Here is a 20,428-nt window from a genome sequence, read left to right as displayed (position 1 = left end):
TGGACTATTTAAGGTGCATTACCGCCACCAACTGGACTGGAGTGTTAACCAGAGGCAGGAAGGTCTAAATCCTACCCATGATTCTCATCTCCCTAAGGAAGCGAAATACATCATTAAATACTACAGCCGCTGAAGATTTCCCCAGCAGCTCACTTAATATTGGCTCTTCAACCCCATTACTCCATAAATCTAACAATAATCTCCCCCTTTCCCTCCCATATTGCCTGCACTGAAATGGAACATGTTCCACTGTCTCCATCTCCTCCTGACAGTGATGACACCACCCAGTCGGTTGTTTTCCTACCAATTTCAATGTCCTGTTGAGCCTTGTGTGTCCCAGTCTCAGCCTTGTGTTTCCCAGTCTCAGCCTTGTGTTTCCCAGTCTCAGCCTTGTGATTCCCAGTCTCATTCTTGTGTTTCCCAGTCTCAGTCTTGTGTTTCCCAGTCTCATTCTTGTGTTTCCCAGTCTCAGCCTTGTGTTTCCCAGTCTCAGCCTTGTGTTTCCCAGTCTCAGCCTTGTGATTCCCAGTCTCATTCTTGTGTTTCCCAGTCTCAGTCTTGTGTTTCCCAGTCTCAGCCTTGTGTTTCCCAGTCTCAGCCTTGTGTTTCCCAGTCTCAGCCTTGTGTTTCCCAGTCTCAGCCTTGTGTTTCCCAGTCTCAGCCTTGTGATTACACTTTCCTCCCTGCCCCCTCTGCCTGAGGACCTCCCTGCCCCCTCTGCCTGAGGACCTCCCTGCCCCCTATGCCTGAGGACCTCCCTGCCCCCTCTGCCTGTGGACCTCCCTGCCCCCCACATTTTCCTAGATATTATACAGGTGTCATCCCTTTCCCTTCCTGTTCCACAACTCTTGCCATTTGTTTTTAAGTTTTTAACCACTGTTCTCATAAACCCTTGGCTTCTGCTTTACTGATGGACAAATCCATTTCAACATTAGGATGTTTGAGATGCTGCTTGGCGATAGCATCCACCTCCTCATTCCCCTCTACTCCCACATGAGCTGGTACCCAGAGGAACATCACAAACACCCCCGTCTGTTTCGCACAGTACAAGCACTATAAGACCTCATACAATACACCCTGTATTCTCTGAGACACACATGAATTTAAGCTCATCAGCGCTGCACAGGAGTCAGACTAGATGACTACCGTCATCCTCACCTCCTCCGCCCACTCTGCAGCCAAGAGTATGGACATCTCCATTGTGTAAACAGATAAATGACCTGTTGCTCTTTTCGTCACTGCCACCTTAAACTCCAAAAGCTGTTCCTGTCCTGCCTTTTTTAGGGTCATTAGATCCATCTGTGAATATATTAAAGAAAGCATAGTACTGTGTTATTAAACGTTAACTTTCACAACTGAATCTACTCCTTCCTCAACATCTATTAGCATCTCAAGCAACCCTAGATATTCCACTAGCTGAGGGAACAACCAAGGTGGGATAGCAGGAAAACCACGACGGCGACACCGGTAAACAGTGTCCTTTGCTCCCGCTTGCCCAACACCTGCCCCCACCGTTAACAGAACTGCATGAAAACATTGCTGGGGTCGAAGGACACTGTCTATCGGTGTACGGCTAGCTAGCTACCGTTGTCGCCACCGCCCATTCTTCTGTGGGGTTTGTCGGTGATTGGCATCAAACGTTATTGTGCATCACCTACTGTACTGGAGCGCCCCCCCGCCTCCTTCATGTCCTAGTTTAAAAATGTACAGTACAATTATAAAGAGGGGTTCCTGCAGATGCAGTGCCCACATGTTATTTAACTAGGCAAGTCAGTTAAGAACAAATTCTTATTTACAATGACGGCCTACCCCGGACGCTGCTGGGTCAATTGTGCGCCGCCCCATGGGACTCCTAACCACGGTCGGATGTAATGCAGCCTGGATTCGAACCTCTTGCACTGAGATCCAGTGTTTCAGACTGTTGCGCCACTCGGGAGTCCTGATCGTAGGAACGCCCAGAAATGCGGCCGCAATTGCACCCTTCTTGGTTGTCAGCGTACCCCATGTACTCTTTGGATACATACAAATAAATAAATACATTAAACATTTATAAAAAATGAATACATTGTTGCATTGATCCATTTGCTGCGATAATAAGGGATAGAGATGATACGATATAGGATTTTTATTTTATAATTTCCTTGAAAAATAACCATTTGTACACCTGAGTCCTCCAAATCAGTTTAATCATCAATATCACCGTTAATGGTGATAGTGATAACGCAATTATTTATATTTCGCAAGTACGATTACCTTTTGAAACAGACGTCATGTTCTGAATTTGTTCAGCACATTTTGTTGGATCATACCGGTGTCAGGGTCTTGTAGTGGCTTACAACGACCACTAGATGGTAGTGTAGCCTCATTCCTTAAACCCTTGCTCAGTTAGAAATCAATCTGACCCCAGTGGTGGTAACTCTTATTCGCAGAGGACCTGCCGGGGAACTTTTGTTACCGCCAGGCAATCACTCACCTCATTCAACCAATTACAGTCTTGGTGGAAGGCTATGACTACTTGTGCTGACTGTGTACCTCGACAACCGTGTTTGACGATGGAATAACCTCTGGGCTATGTGGTTGTCTTTGAATCTGGGACGTGTCTTTCCATGTTGATGATACTGTACGTTGGTCTGACTCTATGCTTAAGGGCCTGAAATAGTCAAACGGTGGTTCAAAGAGAATGAGTCAATGTTGAACTAATGTTTTACTAAGGTTGAATTTCCGTCTCTCTATGACTCAAGTCTCTGCCCACAGAGAAGCCATTCAGATGTCATGTCCAGACAGACTGACTGTAAAACCACCAGTCTGTGTGGCCGCCCAGCAGAGAACTGGCTGGGGGAGAGGGATCAGGGCCAGACGGGCCACATTTGGGATGTGAAGTCACTGGGAGGTGTGTGTGTGTGTGTGTGTGTGTGCTTATGTGTGTGCTTATGTGTGTATCTGTGTATGTGCGTTAGAGCCATAGAATGTCTTATAATAATGTTATTATGTCAACTTTAAGACAACCTTCATGCAAGCCATGTTTTTCTTCATGTTGACACATACCATGTCTTCATCACTGATAATTCCTGTTGTCACAACAATAAACGTCTCATGCGCTTGTCATGCACTTGTAATCAGGCCATCTACACAGACAGAGCTACCATGGTTACGTCCCAAATGGCACCCTATTCCCTATGGGTCCTGGTCAAAAGTAGTGCCCTATGTAGGGAATAGGGTTCCATTTAAGACACGGCCCATGACTCCCAGGTCCTCTCAACCATGTGCCAGGAACATACTGTATGTGTGATCCTTAACCATCAAGGGAAACCACACGGTGGTCCAGGTTAAAGCTTCAGTGATCATGTTAAACCCTGGGTCCAGGTTAAAGCTTCAGTGATCATGTTAAACCCTGGGTCAAGGTTAAAGCTTCAGTGATCATGTTAAACACTGGGTCAAGGTTAAAGCTTCAGTGATCATGTTAAACCCTGGGTCCAGGTTAAAGCTTCAGTGATCATGTTAAACCCTGGGTCAAGGCAGTGGTGTGTACTCATGGCTGCCAAGGGAAGCATCCAAAAATGGACCAAGAAAAAAACATAATATAATTTATCTTTCGTCTCTGTTTCATAATTTTCCTTCGATTCGCAAGAGGCTGACTGTATCTCCAGAGTGGCACGGCAGTCTAAGGCACTGCATCTCAGTGCTAGAGGTGTCACCACAGACACTGGTTCGAATCCAGGCTCTTTCACAACCGGCTGTGATTGGGAGTCCCATAGGGCGGCACACAATTGGCCCAGCGAAGTCTGGGTTAGGTTTTGGCCGGGGTAGGCTGTCATTGTAAGTACGACTTTGTTCTTAGCTGACTTTCCTAGTTAAATAAAGGTAAAATAAATATCACAGGAGAATGCATCTGAGCAAGCAAAACAGCGCTTCTCTATCTGATGCTGTCTGGTCATAAAGAGCATGACATTGTTGCCACCTGTATCCTTGAAGACAAGGGAAGCCAATGAGCACTTGGCCTCCTTTGATTAAAAAAAGTATAAAATAATAGCGAATCAGCGTTGAGCTAAACTGAGCTCAGCTGTGAATGGTCCTGGTGCACCAAAAAAAGTGTAGAGGAAAGCCAGTTTGGATTTGGCTTCACTCCCATCATATCAATATACGTCATTGACAGAAACAATTTGAATGGTTGCTCCTCGTAGGGTTGTTGTCCTCCTGTGGCTTACTAGCTAAAATGGTCCCTTTCCGAAATTAGCCATGGATGGAGATAGGGATTTTACTTAATTTTACTTAATCAGGAGAGAAATCTGTAACTGCAATGACTGAGCCACGTTCAGTTGCCTAACGTTGTCGAACGTTGCAGATAGAAATTCCATTAACGGAGTCAAAGTGTTTCCTTGGGCGACATGTCGGAGAGGCATGTTTGTTCTACATTACATATTTCTATCTGAACCTACCAAAACGTTTTGTCTGGCTGAACGCTCCCCTGGAGAGGGGGAACCTGTTCAGGATGGTTCAACAGGACAGAACAATCAGATCCAAATTGTGTAGAAAAGACACGACTGTGTGCCATGTAGAATATGCAATCATTTATGAACATTTTATCTCACTGAACACACCTCAGCAGGGTTGGGGTCAATTCCATTTCAATTCCAGTCCATTCTGAAAATAAACCAAATTCCAATTTCACGTTTTGCTCACTGTCAAGCAATAAAGAGAATTTGACTCCCAGAATTGCCTGGAATTATAATGGAAAGGACCCCAACCCTGCACCTCAGGTTTCACAACACGGCATGAGGTAACGCCACAACTAGAGGAATTCCAGTGTTGCTGTATTACGATGTCTCTCCCACACACTTTTACCCTGTCATCCTCTCCTCTTTCTCCCTCTCTCCACCCGTTTATCAATTTGGGAACCCTCCTCCACACCGTTCTCAAAGGATTTGTCTGGAACATGTCCCTGGTGCTGACTCTAGGTCAGCGCTTACCGGGGCGGGCTCAGAGATGTTTGGTTTCCAAGAAGAGACACACATACTTGGACGCATAGATACACGCACATACACAGATCACCCAGATAGATGCACAAACGCACACACAAACACACACTCACATACTGTAGATACCGACGTGTGTGTGTGAGTTGGAAGCTCTATTTGATCTCTGGTTTCACAGAAACCCTTCAGAAGAGAATGTGGAAAGCTCTTGTTGTCCACGTGACTGAGGGTTGTCGTTGAGAGGGAATGAATGTGCTGCTGTGTACTGTATAATATCTGCACATTATCTAGATGTAGAGTACAGCGTATGTGGGTGTTCACGCAAGTTTGTGCATGTCACTTCTGTTCATGTACTGTATGTGTGGCTAATCCCTGTGAAGGCATAGTGTGTTGCAGAATCCCAAATGGCATCCTATTCCCTATTTAGTGTGCTACTTTTGACCAGGACCCATAGGGGTGCCATAAAGGATGCACCCTATGTGTATGTAACATTTCTTCCACTCCTGTTGCCTCATCATCAATTAAAACACTTTTTTTTACACTGCAATGATCTAACACACGTGTATCAAATGTGTGTAGAATCAACATGTTCATACAGCATTTGAGGATGTGTGTCTCTGGGAATGTGTGCATAAAACACATACAGTAAGTGTGTGTGTGTGTGTGCTGCCCAGTGAGAGCGCAGTGTGTGTGTGTGTGTGTGTGTGTGTGTGTGTGTGTGTGTGTGTGTGAGCTGCCCAGTGAGAGCCCAGTGTGTGTGTGTGTGTGTGTGTGTGTGAGCTGCCCAGTGAGAGCCCAGTGTGTGTGTGTGTGTGTGTATGTGTGCGTGTGTGCGTGTGTGTGTGTGTGAGCTGCCCAGTGAGAGCCCAGTGTGTGTGTGTGTGTGTGTGTGTGTGTGTGTGTGTGTGTGTGTGTGTGTGTGTGTGTGTGTGTGTGTGTGTATGAGCTGCTCAGTGAGAGCCCAGTGTGTGTGTGTGTGTGTGGGAAAAAGCGCCAACCCCACCCACCTCAAGCCCACAGATGGCCCCTGCTGGCTTGAACGGCATGTGAGAGGAACACTTGGGGGGTCAAAGTCCCCCCTCTGCCCAGCCTCAGACCCTGTGACAGTCCACCCCCTCCAGCTGTGGCCACAACAGCCCCTTTGTCCACCCCTGCCATATGAACCAGTTATGTAAGACGGACTGTGAGTGAGATCACCATCTATGTACCAAGCAAGCCACCGCCTGCTGCCTGTCCACCTCTCTCCGGACCTCTCTCTGGACCTCTCTCCCTCGCTCTACTGTACATGTTGTTTGTGAGGAGAGAATGAGAGAGAGAGGGAGAGAGAGAGGCCGAGAGAGAGCGAGAGAGAGGGAGGGAGGTAGAGAGAGTGAGAGAGGGAGGGAGGGAGTGAGAGGAAGAGAGAGAGAGAAAAAGAGAGAGAGGGGAGGGAGTGAGTGAGAGGAAGGGAGAGAGAGATGGAGGGAATGAGAGGAAGGGAGAGAGAGGAAGGGAGAGAGAGAGAGGGAGTGAGAGGAAGGGAGAGAGAGAGAGGGAGTGAGAGGAAGGGAGAGAGAGAGAGAGAGAGAGAGAGAGAGAGAGAGAGAGGAGTGAGTGAGAGGAAGGGAGAGAGAGAGGGAGGGAGTGAGAGGAAGGGAGAGAGAGAGAGAGAGGGAGGGAGTGAGTGAGAGGAAGGGAGAGAGAGAGAGAGCGAGTGAGAGGAAGGGAGAGAGAGAGAGAGAGTGAGAGAGAGGAAGGGAGAGAGAGAGAGAGGAAGGGAGAGAGAGGAAGGAAGAGAGAGAGAGAGGGAGTGAGAGGAAGGGAGAGAGAGAGGGGGAGTGAGAGGAAGGGAGAGAGAGAGAGTGAGAGAGAGGAAGGGAGAGAGAGAAAGAGGGAGTGAGAGGAAGGGAGAGAGAGGAAGGGAGAGAGAGACGGAGGGAGTGAGAGGAAGGGAGAGAGAGAGAGAGAGAGAGAGAGAGAGAGAGAGAGAGAGAGAGAGAGAGGGAGAAGAAGGGAGAGAGAGAGGTAATCCAGGGGCAGGGTACAGTATGACCCCAGGCTAAGCTGCCTGTCTGAGAGAGAATGTAGAAACAAACTCTCCGAGCCATGATAAGGTAGTTCAGAGTTACGACAAAACCAATGTTTGGGTAATGGTGTACTGCTTATGGCACTGCTTTGGCCCAAAAAACCTTAAAGGGGAACTTTTGGGGGGCAGCCTACATGAGACCATTGTGAAGTGCATTATCATATTAAATGACATCAGAAACCAAGTCAACAACTCCAATCCACCTGAACACTCAACATTTCAAAACAGCAGCCAATGACCCAACTAAGACGACACTCTTTGTTTAATACATTTAATAGTGCACGTGACTGTGATTAATCTGTACAGAAATAATATTAATAATACAAAATATAAAACACATTTCTGCAACTTAAGCGTAACATTTACAATAAAATAAACATGGTACAAAAAAAACATATCTGAGGTATAAATATATTTTTAAATTAAATGTCATTGTCATGCGTTACTCATATCTGACGGCATACACATAATGTACACACACGTTTAACAATACAACACAACGCTTAGCAAATGAGTCACACACTGAACAGAGAACGTATAGGTTTTAACACGGGGCCCAAATCCGGCCCGGATGAAGGTGTACTTGGTTACTATTAGTCTTATACTTCATTTAAGGTAACACAGACAGACAGACAGACAGAGACAGACAGACAGACAGACAGACAGACAGACAGACAGACAGACAGACAGACAGACTTACAGAAAATAAACCTGCGCATATAGATTATTTTTCCTTCTTTAAACCAGACAAACATTCCCTGCACTTTCTCCTCCTCTATTTACAGTAAAACCTGTAAAATCCCACACCTTTATAAAAGGACCTTCTCTTTTCTTTCTTTTCTATTTATTTCTTCTCTTCTTTTCTATTTCTTTCCCCCCAGGTTTTTCTTCTGTGAAGCAGAACACTACCTTGACTGCTCTTGTACATCGTACTACAAAAGTAACAACCTGAAGTGTTCCTTTCATCAACGTTTAGCCTACAAATGGCGGCCATTTTGGAATCCTAGCCCTGTTGATTGTTGTGTATTCTCTGTGCTCTTTTAAGCAGTGGAATGAATCAACATGTTCTGTGACTGTCTGCTTTCTTTAAGCTTGGTCCATCAGAATCTAAGTCTCCATTTTAGTTTTGGGGGCGACTTTAACCCTCTCAACCAATTGGTGTTCCAGCCACCATTTTGCTTCTGTTCCATCCTTTAAACCCACTCGATACTAGCTTTCCCTAATGCCATTTAACCAACTATCAACTCAACATACCCCACTTATCAATACAAACTCAGATATGGCATATTTTCAATACATTCACACAACTGTTTGCCCATATTATCAGTATCAGTATAAAAATACAGTATCTTCCTGAAAACAATGTTGTGGACATTGCCTCCGCTGTAACAGGATAAAAACACTTGTGCACGAGTACACGCACGCACACGCACACACACACACACACACACACACACACACACACACACACACAAACACAAACACAGAGAAAGAGAGAGGAAACAGGAAAAAGCAACATGAACAGATGCAGGATATAGTATATACACACTATATTGCAGCTGGGAGCCAGTGCATGAAATATGTCTAATTAATCAACCATTCATCACACACACACACCCACACACTAACCTTCTCTCTTCTCAGAAGCTCCCCCTCTAGATGATCTTTTTACTAATCCGTGACATCACATCCTGTGACGGTGATGTCACATCCTCTCTGTAAAGGTATTATGCTTGTTGGATGAGTGACACCATACTTCCATTTCAGACACATTTACTTTGGTTGTGCCGCCCGCAACGCACCACCTAGCACAAGAACCATAACACAACTCTGAAAGAACTGTGAGGGTCCATGGCCTTGCAGGACCCCTCGGAGGCAGTAACCCCACCTGGTCGTTGATGACAGTCTACGGATGACGACAAAGTCTGTTCAAAGTCTCTCTGTCCAGGACACAAGGGTATGTCTGTCAAGAGCTTGAATCATGTCAATGAGTCAATGGGTTGTCCTCCCCCAGTCAACCCCAACCAGCATCAGGGCTGTAGGGAATTAGGGGCTGAGGTGGGGGTGGATAGAGAGTATTTCGGGTTCCAGGGTGTCGCCCCTTCTTGTGACTGTTCTCCAAGTCAAGTGGAGCTGCCTGGCCCTCACTTATCCATCTGGGTGGTGAAGGACTGGCGTATCCGCACCACCTCACTGGCACACAGGTGTCCATACAGTTTATTGTACCACTCTGGGAACCGACCCCTGGAAACAGAGAGACAGAGAGGAGATGTTTTAGATCAGACCAGAGTTACTTTGATTTAGAGAGGAGATGTTTTAGTATCAGACCAGAGTTAATTTGATTTAGAGAGGAGTTACTTTGATGTTTTAGATCAGACCAGAGTTACTTTGATTTAGAGAGGACATGTTTTAGCATCAGACCAGAGTTAATTTGATTTAGAGAGGAGATGTTTTAGCATCAGACCAGAGTTACTTTGATTTAGAGAGGAGATGTTTTAGTATCAGACCAGAGTTACTTTGATTTAGAGAGGAGATGTTTTAGTATCAGACCAGAGTTACTTTGATTTAGAGAGGACATGTTTTAGTATCAGACCAGAGTTACTTTGATTTAGAGAGGAGATGTTTTAGCATCAGACCAGAGTTACTTTGATTTAGAGAGGACATGTTTTAGTATCAGACCAGAGTTACGTTGATTTAAAGCTCTCCTCTAGTTCCCTTGAACATTTTAGTTCAGAGTTGAGCATGTCTAGCCTTTATTCTGCTGTTTCTATTCTACTGGTTCTATTCTACTGGTTCTATTCTACTGTTTCTATCCTACTGTTTCTATCCTACTGTTTCTATTCTACTGTTTCTATCCTACTGTTTCTATCCTACTGTTTCTATTCTACTGGTTCTATTCTACTGGTTCTATTCTACTGGTTCTATTCTACTGGTTCTATCCTACTGTTTCTATCCTACTGTTTCTATCCTACTGTTTCTATTCTACTGTTTCTATTCTACTGTTTCTATCCTACTGTTTCTATTCTGCTGTTTCTATTCTACTGGTTCTATTCTACTGGTTCTATTCTACTGTTTCTATCCTACTGTTTCTATTCTACTGTTTCTATCCTACTGTTTCTATTCTACTGTTTCTATTCTACTGTTTCTATCCTACTGTTTCTATCCTACTGTTTCTATTCTACTGGTTCTATTCTACTGGTTCTATTCTACTGTTTATATCCTACTGTTTCTATTCTGCTGTTTCTATTCTACTGGTTCTATTCTACTGGTTCTATCCTACTGTTTCTATCCTACTGTTTCTATCCTACTGTTTCTATTCTACTGTTTCTATCCTACTGTTTCTATTCTGCTGTTTCTATTCTACTGGTTCTATTCTACTGGTTCTATTCTACTGTGTATATCCTACTGTTTCTATCCTACTGTTTCTACTGCTTCCGTTCCAGCTGACTCACCTGCAGTCGACCCTGGAGATGTGTGTGAGGCGAGACTTGTTGCTGCTGCATGGCTCGATGAAGTAGCGTGAGGTGAGCACATTGGCCCGCACGCCCAGTAACGCTGCCCCGTCATGGTCCACTGAGGTACACACCAACGCACACGCTCCCTTAGGTAGGTCTGTCACCCACGTCCTGAAGCAGAGAGAAGACATGTTTGACTTGTTTTATACCAAAAGAGAGAAAGAGAGACAGAGAGAGTTGTTTTATACCATTGAGAGAAAGAGAGACAGAGAGAGAGTTGTTTTATATCATTGAGAGAAAGAGAGACAGAGAGAGTTGTTTTATATCATTGAGAGAAAGAGAGACAGAGAGAGAGTTGTTTTATATCATTGAGAGAAAGAGAGACAGAGAGAGAGTTGTTTTATATCATTGAGAGAAAGAGAGACAGAGAGAGAGTTGTTTTATATCATTGAGAGAAAGAGAGACAGAGAGAGAGTTGTTTTATATCATTGAGAGAAAGAGAGACAGAGAGAGAGTTGTTTTATATCATTGAGAGAAAGAGAGACAGAGAGAGAGTTGTTTTATATCATTGATAGAAAGAGAGACAGAGAGAGAGAGTTGTTTTATATCATTGAGAGAAAGAGAGACAGAGAGAGAGTTGTTTTATATCATTGAGAGAAAGAGAGACAGAGAGAGAGTTGTTTTATATCATTGAGAGAAAGAGAGACAGATATGGTTTATACCATTTAGGAAGAGAATAATTAAAGAAGGAAATAAATAATGGATGAAGTAGACAAACAACACAAGAAGGGGATATACAAGGCGTGGGAAGGTAGGTACAGTCTCCAGGAAAAAAGTACTATCTAGAACTGAAAAGGGTTTTACACTGTCCCTATAGGAGAACCCTTTGAAGAAATATTGTTGGTTCAAGGTAGAACAATTTTGGTTCCAAGTAGAACCGTTTTGGGTTCCATGTAGAAACCTTTCCAAAAAGGGTTTTTACTCTGGACCAAAAAGGGTTCTCCTATGGGGACAGCTGAAGAACCCTTCTGGAGTGTAGGGAGATCGTCTACCTGAGCACGAGGTGGTCTCTGGTGGGGTGGGGGGCCATGGTGTTCCTGGTGTACTGGTACACCTCTGTGCGATCGCCTAGCGTCTCCACCACACGGCTCTCCATCAGGTCCTCGTCCCAGCGGCCCTGCTCCCGGAGGACCCGCGTCAACACCTCCTCAGGACCCGCAGGCACCTCCACGGACGCCTTCCACAGGCGCAGCGGCGAGCCGTCGTGGACCTAAGAGTCGCAAAACAAAAGAGATCATCTTTTAATACTTTTGTAAAAACATATCTGTATGTTTTATTGACAGGTTTACGGGCAACAATGTTTTTTGGGGAAACAGCTTGGATGCTAATGCTAACGGTAACTGTAATGATGCAATGTTGAAACTAGCGCTACTCAGGCTCTGGGGAAGAAGGCCCAGGTCTTGCACCATGATTGGGAACATAACTGTAAGGGCAGTGTTGTAATCACAACAACCCAAAGCCTCTCTCCTTATCTGTTACACTAGTCAGCTGCCTTCCTTCAAGAGGCCTTGTGACTGGAAGATTATTGGCAAAGAGATAACGACCGGACAGGATGTTGGCTTGGGAGCAGTGTGTGTGTGTGTGTGCATTGAGCGAGCCCCTTGACAAGCTGATGTCACCCTGGGGCCAGTCTGGGGAGGGGGAGGGGGGGGGGGGGCTAGTTTCACACTGACCTGTTTCTACACAGGAAATACTAACTGGTGTTTTTCCATTACACAACGAGAGAGAGATAGAGAGCGAGAGAGAGAAGGAGAGACGTGGAATACACAAGGCTTTATGCCAGCCTTTTCTAAACAACAAACACAAGTAATGTATGTAGCCCTTCATACTAATTGAACTTCTATATAAGGACAATAAAGTGAACATGAACTTAGAATTTAAAAGACAGGATCCAGCCTCCGTAGACTGGAATAAAAGAGAATAAAACAGATACTATCTATCCCTCTGTCCATACCTTCTTGTACGCCAGCTCGGCGAGTTCAGGTGTGGAACAGCTGTCATAACCTTTGAACTTGTCCTTGGCCTCTTTGAGGAGGGCGTCCAGGCTGTCCTGGAGGTAGGTCCTGCATCCCATGGGTCCGTCCCCCCCAGAGGAAGCCCCTAGCTCCTCCAGCCTCAGGGGGGTCAGGGCCTGCTCCTGGTATGAGTTTCTGCAGCGACTCATCTCTTCTGGGATCTACGGTGGAAGAGGAGGGAATAGTTTGTTAGTTTATCATACAATTACAATACGTATACAATTTTACAATGACATAAAATGAATGGGAGGAGAGAGGGCCGTCAGGACTGTTTCAGACACTAAAGATGAGCACTAATACCAGTGTGTTGGGGTACAAGGTGTGTGAGATACCAGTGTTCAAGATCCAACTTGTTCGTGGTCATGATGAACGTACATGTACAGCTTTGAACATTAATACACTGATGGACAAACAGACCTACAGATAAACAAAGGAATTCTACAATAACCACCAAATCATGATCAGACAATCAGATCTGTCATAAACAAGGATATATCATCCAATCCCTTATCAACCTGTCCTTTACCTGCCAACCCCATCCTGAGTTTAATCACGCAGTATTAAGGATGGGAAACTCCACAAGAAATCAGCGTGGGACAAAGATAAAGGAGTCCTGCTATGGAAGAGAGGCTTAGAGCATCCTGTTCTTCTAATAACACTTCCTGTCTCTCTCTCTCTCTCTATACCTCTCTCCCTCTCTCTATACCTCTCTCTCTCTCCCTCTCTCTCTTTCTCTCTCTCTGTCTCTCTCTCTCTCTCTCTATCTCTCTCTCTCGCTGTCTCTCTGTCTGTCTCTCTCTCTCTCTATACCTCTCTCTCTCCCTCTCTCTCTCTATACCTCTCTCTCTCTATATATATATACCTCTCTCTCTCTCTCTCTGTCTCTCTCTCTGTCTCTCTCTCTATACCTCTCTCTCTCCCTCTCTCTCTCTGTCTCTCTCTCTCTCTCTCTCTCTATATATATATATACCTCTCTCTCTCTCTCTCTCTCTACTGTCTCTCTCTCTCTCTGTCTCTCTCTCTGTCTGTCTCTCTCTCTATACCTCTCTCTCGCTCTCTCTCTCTATACCTCTCTGTCTCTGTCTCTCTCTCTCTATCTCTCTCTCTCTGTGTCTCTCTCTCTCTCTCTCTCTCTCTCTGTCTCTCTCTCTCCCTCTCTCTCTCTCTCTTACTGTATCAGCCTTATTGCATCAGTCATCAGCTCACCCAGACCACTCACAGACTAATATTAAATTACAAGAAAAGAACTGACGTGGGTGTGTTTGTGTGTAGGGGGGGTTAATGCTATTTACTGGTCATGTTCAACGCTAATTGCTAGCATCCGCCAGAGGAGCTTTATGAATGAATCTAATACGTTTTTTTAACTCTGTTAGTGAAAATACATGGACTCCAGAATCCAGATCAGGGTAATATAATGTTAGGCCGTGTGTAACCCCTCATGTCATAACAGATTTCTTTCACAACAGCTTTTTGAGCCGATTGATTCGGGCCGGACTGGTACCAAAATTGTAGTCCACCTGCCGACATTCATTATTTCTCTCTTAACCAATCAAGTGCTTCCTGCCTTTGGACATCGAGCCCCCTGATTAGCCGAGATTGGTCAAGGGGATTGTGGGTTTTGCGGTGCTACACAGTACGGCATACTGTATTTCTCCCCCTTACGTAACTACAATACCCAACATTCCATAGGGCTCAGTCAGTGTGCGACGGGTCAACAGAAGCATGGAGATACAGTAGGTCAATGGGATTGTGGGTTCTGTGGCGCTACAAAACAGCTTACTGTATTCCATCAACCAGACTATTAGTCTTATGTAACTACAGTACCCAACATTCCATAGGGCTCAGTGAGTGCGACGGGTCAACAACCTCGGATCCGGACCAGAGGGACTTTCAGGACTGAGATGAACATGTTTTCGAGAGCAACGTTGTACCAACACCAATCCAACACTCTGACTTTAACGTCGGCCGTCAGAGCACAGTCGTGTTCATGTGCTGTGTGCATATAGCTGAACAGAATGTGAGGCTCTCGTCAGAGACTGTAGAAAGGTGGGGAGGTGATCTGAGGTTGTATTTAGGTTCTAGTCAGACAATGTAGAAAGAGAGGTGAGGTTCTAGTCAGGTTCTAGTCACACAATGTAGAAAGAGAGGGGAGGTTCTAGTCAGGTTCTAGTCACACAATGTAGAAAGAGTGGGGAGGTTCTAGTCACACAATGTAGAAAGAGAGGGGAGGTTCTAGTCAGTTTCTAGTCACACAATGTAGAAAGAGAGGGGAGGCGAAAGTTGAGGTTCTACTAAGGTTCTGGTGAGGTTCTAGGTTCAGACACGTACCCTGAAGAGCTTCCTGCACTCCTGGATCATGTGTGCCAGGCCGGTGGTGGCGGCCAGGTTCTCGTTGAGGTCCCTCTGGTCAGGTTTACCCAGCGGCTGCTTCCTGTTCATCCCCCTATCACAACACACCAGGAAGACAAACACACAGGACAGTTAGTCATGTCCACTTAGGACAGTTAGTCATGTCCACTAGTGAAACAGAAAGAGGAGAGGAAAGAAAGAGAGAGGACAGAGGAGAAGAAGACAATCTGTCATAAGGTTTGATGTAACCCCCTATACAGACTCTCTTTCCCTCAGTTCTCTCTCTCGCTTCCTCTCTTCCTCCCCCCTCTCTCCTTCCCCTACATACAGTAACATCCTGCTCTATAGCTAGAGTTTGTCAGCCTCTCCTCCTCTCATGTTGGTGTGAGGCTGGGCAGCGTATTACAATACATGGTCATATATACTGAGTCAAGACAAAAAAAGGAGATAGGGTTGGTCACTCACACACACTCACACTCTTTCATACTCTCTCACGCTCTCTCTATCTTTCTCTCTCTCTCTCTCTCTCTCTCACACACACACACACACACACACTCACACTCTTTCATACTCTCTCACGCTCTCTCTCTCTCTCTCTCTCTCTCTCTCACATACACACACACACACGCACACACACACACACACACACACACACAGAGACAGAAAGCAGATAGGCTTGGTAAAGGTGCACAACACAGGCACGCACAAGTAGATACACGCGTGGCACATGCGCACACACACACACATACACCCTCTCCTAGTTCCCCACAACACCCCAACCCTGCCCACCGTGGCGAAGAGCTCTCCTTGCGTCTCAGCGTGTTAAGGTGGAAGAGCGAAGGCGCCAGGCAGACGGCCAGGTTGGCGCAGGTCATCTGGTTCTCTGCCACGGCGGCGGTGACGTCACTCAGCAGGCACAGGAGGGTCTGCAGCGCCTCGCGGCTCTCGTCTGGCAGCAGCAGCACGGCCGCTCGCGTAGCCTGAAGACGCAGTTCCTTGGGCATGTCTGAGGGAATCACATTCAGTTCAACTCAGTTCTCTTCAGTTCAATTCAGTTTGGTTCAGTTTGGTTCAGTTCAATTAAGTTCAATTCAGCTCAATTTAAAAACATTATTTTGTTGAATTTTGACCAGATGGAAAATGGCCTCACATACAAGGTTTATCATGAATTCCAGACAGCTGGTTGCCAGCTACTTCCTGTATTTCTGCTTTTCTTATTGTAGTGCTGTATGATGACTATATTGTACCAGTAAATGATATTTTGTTTTAATGAACTAATAAACTTGATTGGTGGATTCCAAGAGGGCATTTGACATTGTTTTACTGTAATTACATTGTACAGTTTTAATGCCAGCAGACTGTCAATGATATTGATTTATATTCAATAATTAACTTTAACTAGCTAAAAAAAACACAAATGTTCTAGTGAGTCATGGAGCGCTGTGGCAGAGGAGAGAGAGAGTGTACCACCACAGCATCTGATATTTCCTGTTTGTTCTCTTTCCACAATCTCTCTCTCTCTCTCTCTCTCTCTCTCTCTCTCTCTCTCTCTCTCTCTCTCTCTCTCTCTCTCTCTCTCTCTCTCTCTCTCTCTCTCTCTCTCTCTCTCTCTCTCTCTCTCTCTCTCTCTCTCTCTCTCTCTCTCTCTCTCTCTCTCTCTCTCTCTCTCTCTCTCTCTCTCTCTCTCTCTCTCTCTCTCTCTCTCTCTCTCTCTCTCTCTCTCTCTCTCTCTCTCTCCCTCCCTCCCTCCCGGGCTGACAGACATGCATCTACAGCTTTTTGTGAGGCTGTGTGTGTTCCCCTTCCATTTCCACATTATATTAGATGAATGTGTGTATATATTATGGGTGTTAATACCTGTCAATGTTAAGTTTGTGTGTGTGTGGGGGGGGGGGGTTTGTGTGTGTGCATTATATAGGTCTACGTGTGTGTGTGGGGGGGGGTTTGTGTGTGTGCATTATATAGGTCTACGTGTGTGTGTGTGTGTGGGGGGGGGGGTTGTGTGTGTTCATTATATAGGTCTACGTGTGTGTATGTGTGTGTGTGTCTCTCTCTCTGTTCTTACATTGGTAGATCTGCAGGAAGGTCTCAGACAGTTTGCTGGTGAGTAGCGGCTCTGGAAGGTCCCGGAAATACTGCTTCAGCATGTCGGCCACATCGTAAGCTGATTGGCCCTCGTAACTGACTCCGCCTCCATCGGCACCGCACGTTTCGTTCATCTGACGGAGCGCCTGAATACGTGATTTAACCCCCGACTTCCTGAAGAGACCCACCTGAAAGGGTAAAGAGAGAGAGACAGAGAGGGGGAGGGAGAGAGAGAGATAGAGACAGAGAGGGGGACAGGAGAGGGGGAGGGAGAGAAAAGGGGGAAAGAGAGATTGTTGATGTCATTTTTTATTACCTGGATCAAGATCTAATGAGTTATCAATTCAAACCCACATTCTCATCGTTTGCTATTTTGATTGAACAAGGGGCCCATTGTCAGTGTGTAGCTCGGTGGTTACATCACAATGGTATTCAGTGTATTTTTAAGACGATGCACGTCCCAAATGGCACCTGATTCCCTATAGGCCCTGGTCAGAAGTAGTGGACTAGAAAGGGAATAGGGTGCCATTTGGTTTGAGACACAACCCATGAAATCCATTAGAATTCTTGAGGAGAGGGTTCTTTCTGTTGGACTTAATCAATGTTCTTTTTAAGTTAATGGTTTTACAAAATGGCTGCCATCTGGGAGGAAAAAGAGCTCTGGCTTGAAGAGAAGAAATACTTTCCGTGAGCTTTCACCATTTCAAACAGAGGCCTGTTGTCCAGTTTAGGAGAGCATGCCATCCCTCATTCTCTCTTCAATTCCTCCATCCCTCCCTCTCTCTGTCGCACTCTCTGTCGCCATAGCAATCCCTTGGCTCTGTCTCTCTCTTTCTTAAACAGACTGACAAAGGTGACTAAACAGCTGGAAACGTTTGACTCTCCCCAGGCCTCCCTGTGTGTGTGTTTCAGGGCCTCCCTGTGTGTGTGTTTCAGGGCCTCCCCGTGTGTGTGTGTGTGTTTCAGGACCTTCTTGTCTCCCAAACACAGTATGTGAGGCCTCAAAACTGACACAGAGAGAGTGTGTGTGTGTAACACACTGTGAATATTTACCTGCCCATTTTTCCCAAATTCCAACTCTGACAAAAAGACTGATTCTTCCAGGGAGATATACAACTATGCAACCAGGAGACTAAATGAAGAGATAGAGGGGGGGGGGGGGGGTGTCTGTGTGTTTGTTGTGTAATGGGGCTTGGGGAGACAGACAGACAGACAGACAGACAGACAGACAGACAGACAGACAGACAGACAGACAGGTTAGACAGACAGACAGGTTAGACAGACAGACAGACAGACAGACAGACAGACAGACAGACAGGCAGGTTAGACAGACAGACAGACAGACAGACAGACAGACAGACAGGCAGACAGGTTAGACAGACAGACAGACAGACAGACAGACAGACAGACAGACAGACAGACAGACAGACAGACAGACAGGCAGACAGACAGACAGACAGACAGACAGACAGGTTAGACAGACAGACAGGTTAGACAGACAGACAGACAGACAGGTAGACAGACTGTACCTGGTCTAGACATTGGCTGCGTAGATAGCGCATGGCCTGTTGAATGCTCTGGGGCAGGGGCTGACCCGTACGCTGGACGTTCAGCAGCAGAGGCACGCCAAACACATTCCGGTCTTTGTAGTCCCGCACCTTGATCCGCTTCATAAACTTCGGCACAGCCCTGCAACCCACACACAACACACACACATAGGTTAAAATAATATAACAGGTTAAAATAGCCAATAACAACACACACACACACACAGAACATATACACACACGCACACAGAACAGACACACGTACGCACGCTCACACAAACGAGTGTCACACACACACACACATGGTTTTGCAACAGGAGTAAAGTAGGTGTTGGACTTTGACCTCTGTCCCTGTCCTCTGTTACTGTACTATCAAAGCAGCGGTAACATTGTAAATGTCCACTACAGAAAGCAGCCAACATGATGACTACCACACACAGCAAACTACAACACTCAATCCAACCGCTTCTGCTACTCTGGTCCTGGACGGACGGCTACTCGGTGTATGTGTCTGTGTGCAGGGTTTCATTCCAACCCAACAATAATACACCTGCCGTGTGTGCAGGGTTTCATTCCAGCCCAACAGTAATACACCTGCAGCGTTGTGGAGGCAGGAACAACAGCTCTCCAGGACTGGAGCTAGAGATGCCTGTACTGTTTAATCAGACAGGATTTGACAGTATAGGGTCCTTCAGACCTGCACCTACAAGGCCACAGGATATTGTTAATGAGAATTGGTTCCCAACTGACAAACCTAATGAATAAAGGTTGAACACTAAACAAATGGGAAGAGCAGTAGTTTACTGCTACGCTGAATCACCAACGCTAACATTAGCATTAGCACATGTCACGCTACCACCTAGCTAAGGTGGGGGTTTGTGTGGGTTCTGCAGAAGCCTTCTCCCAGTTTATGAGAGGGAGGATAAACACAAAGACAATAGAAACCGGGAGGGAGGAGGAGAGGGTAGGGGGGGAGAGGGTAGGGGGGGGGGTTCGTAATGGTGTAAACATCCGCATCCGCACTTTGTGTTTGTGCCTCAGGCCCCTAACACTGACCATGTCACAGTGTGTGTGTGTGTGTGTTTGTGCCTCAAGCCCCTAACACTGACCATGTCACAGTGTGTGTGTGTGTGTGTGTGTGTGTGTGTGTGTGTGTTTGTGCCTCAAGCCCCTAACACTGACCATGTCACTGTGTGTGTGTGTGTGTGTGTGTGTGTGTGTGTGTGTGTGTGTGTGTGTTTGTGCCTCAAGCCCCTAACACTGACCATGTCACTGTGTGTGTGTGTGTGTGTGTGTGTTTGTGCCTCAAGCCCCTAACACTGACCATGTCACTGTGTGTGTGTGTGTGTGTGTGTGTGTGTGTGTGTGTGTGTGTGTGTGTGTGTGTGTGTGTTTGTGCCTCAAGCCCCTAACACTGACCATGCCACTGTGTGTGTGTGTGTGTGTGTGTCTGAATGTCAGGTGTTCTACCGCTCTCCGGGATGGTATAATGGTTTTTACAAGAGCACACATGTTTATGGGTGTGTATGTATCGTGTGCTTTTAAGTGTGTGTGTGCTACTCGCTTCTCAGAAGAATGACCACAGCTTGGTAAATGAGAAGGGAACATGCTACGATCCCAGAAGGGAATTCTGGGTATGTTCAGCCAAGCCTCCAGCTCAAAAATCAAATGGTCTCAGTGATTAAAAGACCTGACATAAGCCTGCCATAACCCTGTCGTAAGCCTGTCATAACCCTTTCTCTGCCCCTGCCACCCTGGAGAAGGCGTGGAACTTCTCTGACTCATTGAAGCTGGGTGGGGTGAAGACAAGCACAGCACTATACAGAGATTTGAGGTGAGGCTCGAGCTATTTGCTTTGTCCAGATCATGAAGCTAGGTT

The 20,428-nt window shown here is 46.0% G+C and overlaps 1 protein-coding gene across 1 annotated transcript in view; it reads right to left on the bottom strand.

Annotated features, from left to right (window-relative positions):
• Positions 1–7,865: 7,865 nt before the first annotated feature.
• Positions 7,866–20,428, bottom strand: part of LOC139402880 (rho GTPase-activating protein 7-like) — a 39,723-nt gene continuing 27,160 nt past the window's right edge. Inside the window, exons 7-14 of the mRNA XM_071146767.1 lie at positions 18,532–18,691; positions 16,983–17,190; positions 15,707–15,923; positions 14,897–15,011; positions 12,508–12,729; positions 11,546–11,763; positions 10,491–10,664; positions 7,866–9,282 (exon numbers count right to left, since the gene is read on the bottom strand). Coding sequence (XP_071002868.1) covers positions 9,183–9,282; positions 10,491–10,664; positions 11,546–11,763; positions 12,508–12,729; positions 14,897–15,011; positions 15,707–15,923; positions 16,983–17,190; positions 18,532–18,691 — 1,414 coding nt within the window. The 3' untranslated portion in view covers positions 7,866–9,182. The remainder of the gene's footprint in view (positions 9,283–10,490; positions 10,665–11,545; positions 11,764–12,507; positions 12,730–14,896; positions 15,012–15,706; positions 15,924–16,982; positions 17,191–18,531; positions 18,692–20,428) is intronic.

The sequence above is a fragment of the Oncorhynchus clarkii genome, unplaced genomic scaffold, assembly GCF_045791955.1.
Source record: "Oncorhynchus clarkii lewisi isolate Uvic-CL-2024 unplaced genomic scaffold, UVic_Ocla_1.0 unplaced_contig_2103_pilon_pilon, whole genome shotgun sequence".
Lineage (NCBI taxonomy): Eukaryota > Metazoa > Chordata > Actinopteri > Salmoniformes > Salmonidae > Oncorhynchus > Oncorhynchus clarkii.
The sequence above is the reverse complement of the archived record's forward strand: the minus strand, read 5'-3'. Positions and strand labels throughout refer to the sequence as shown.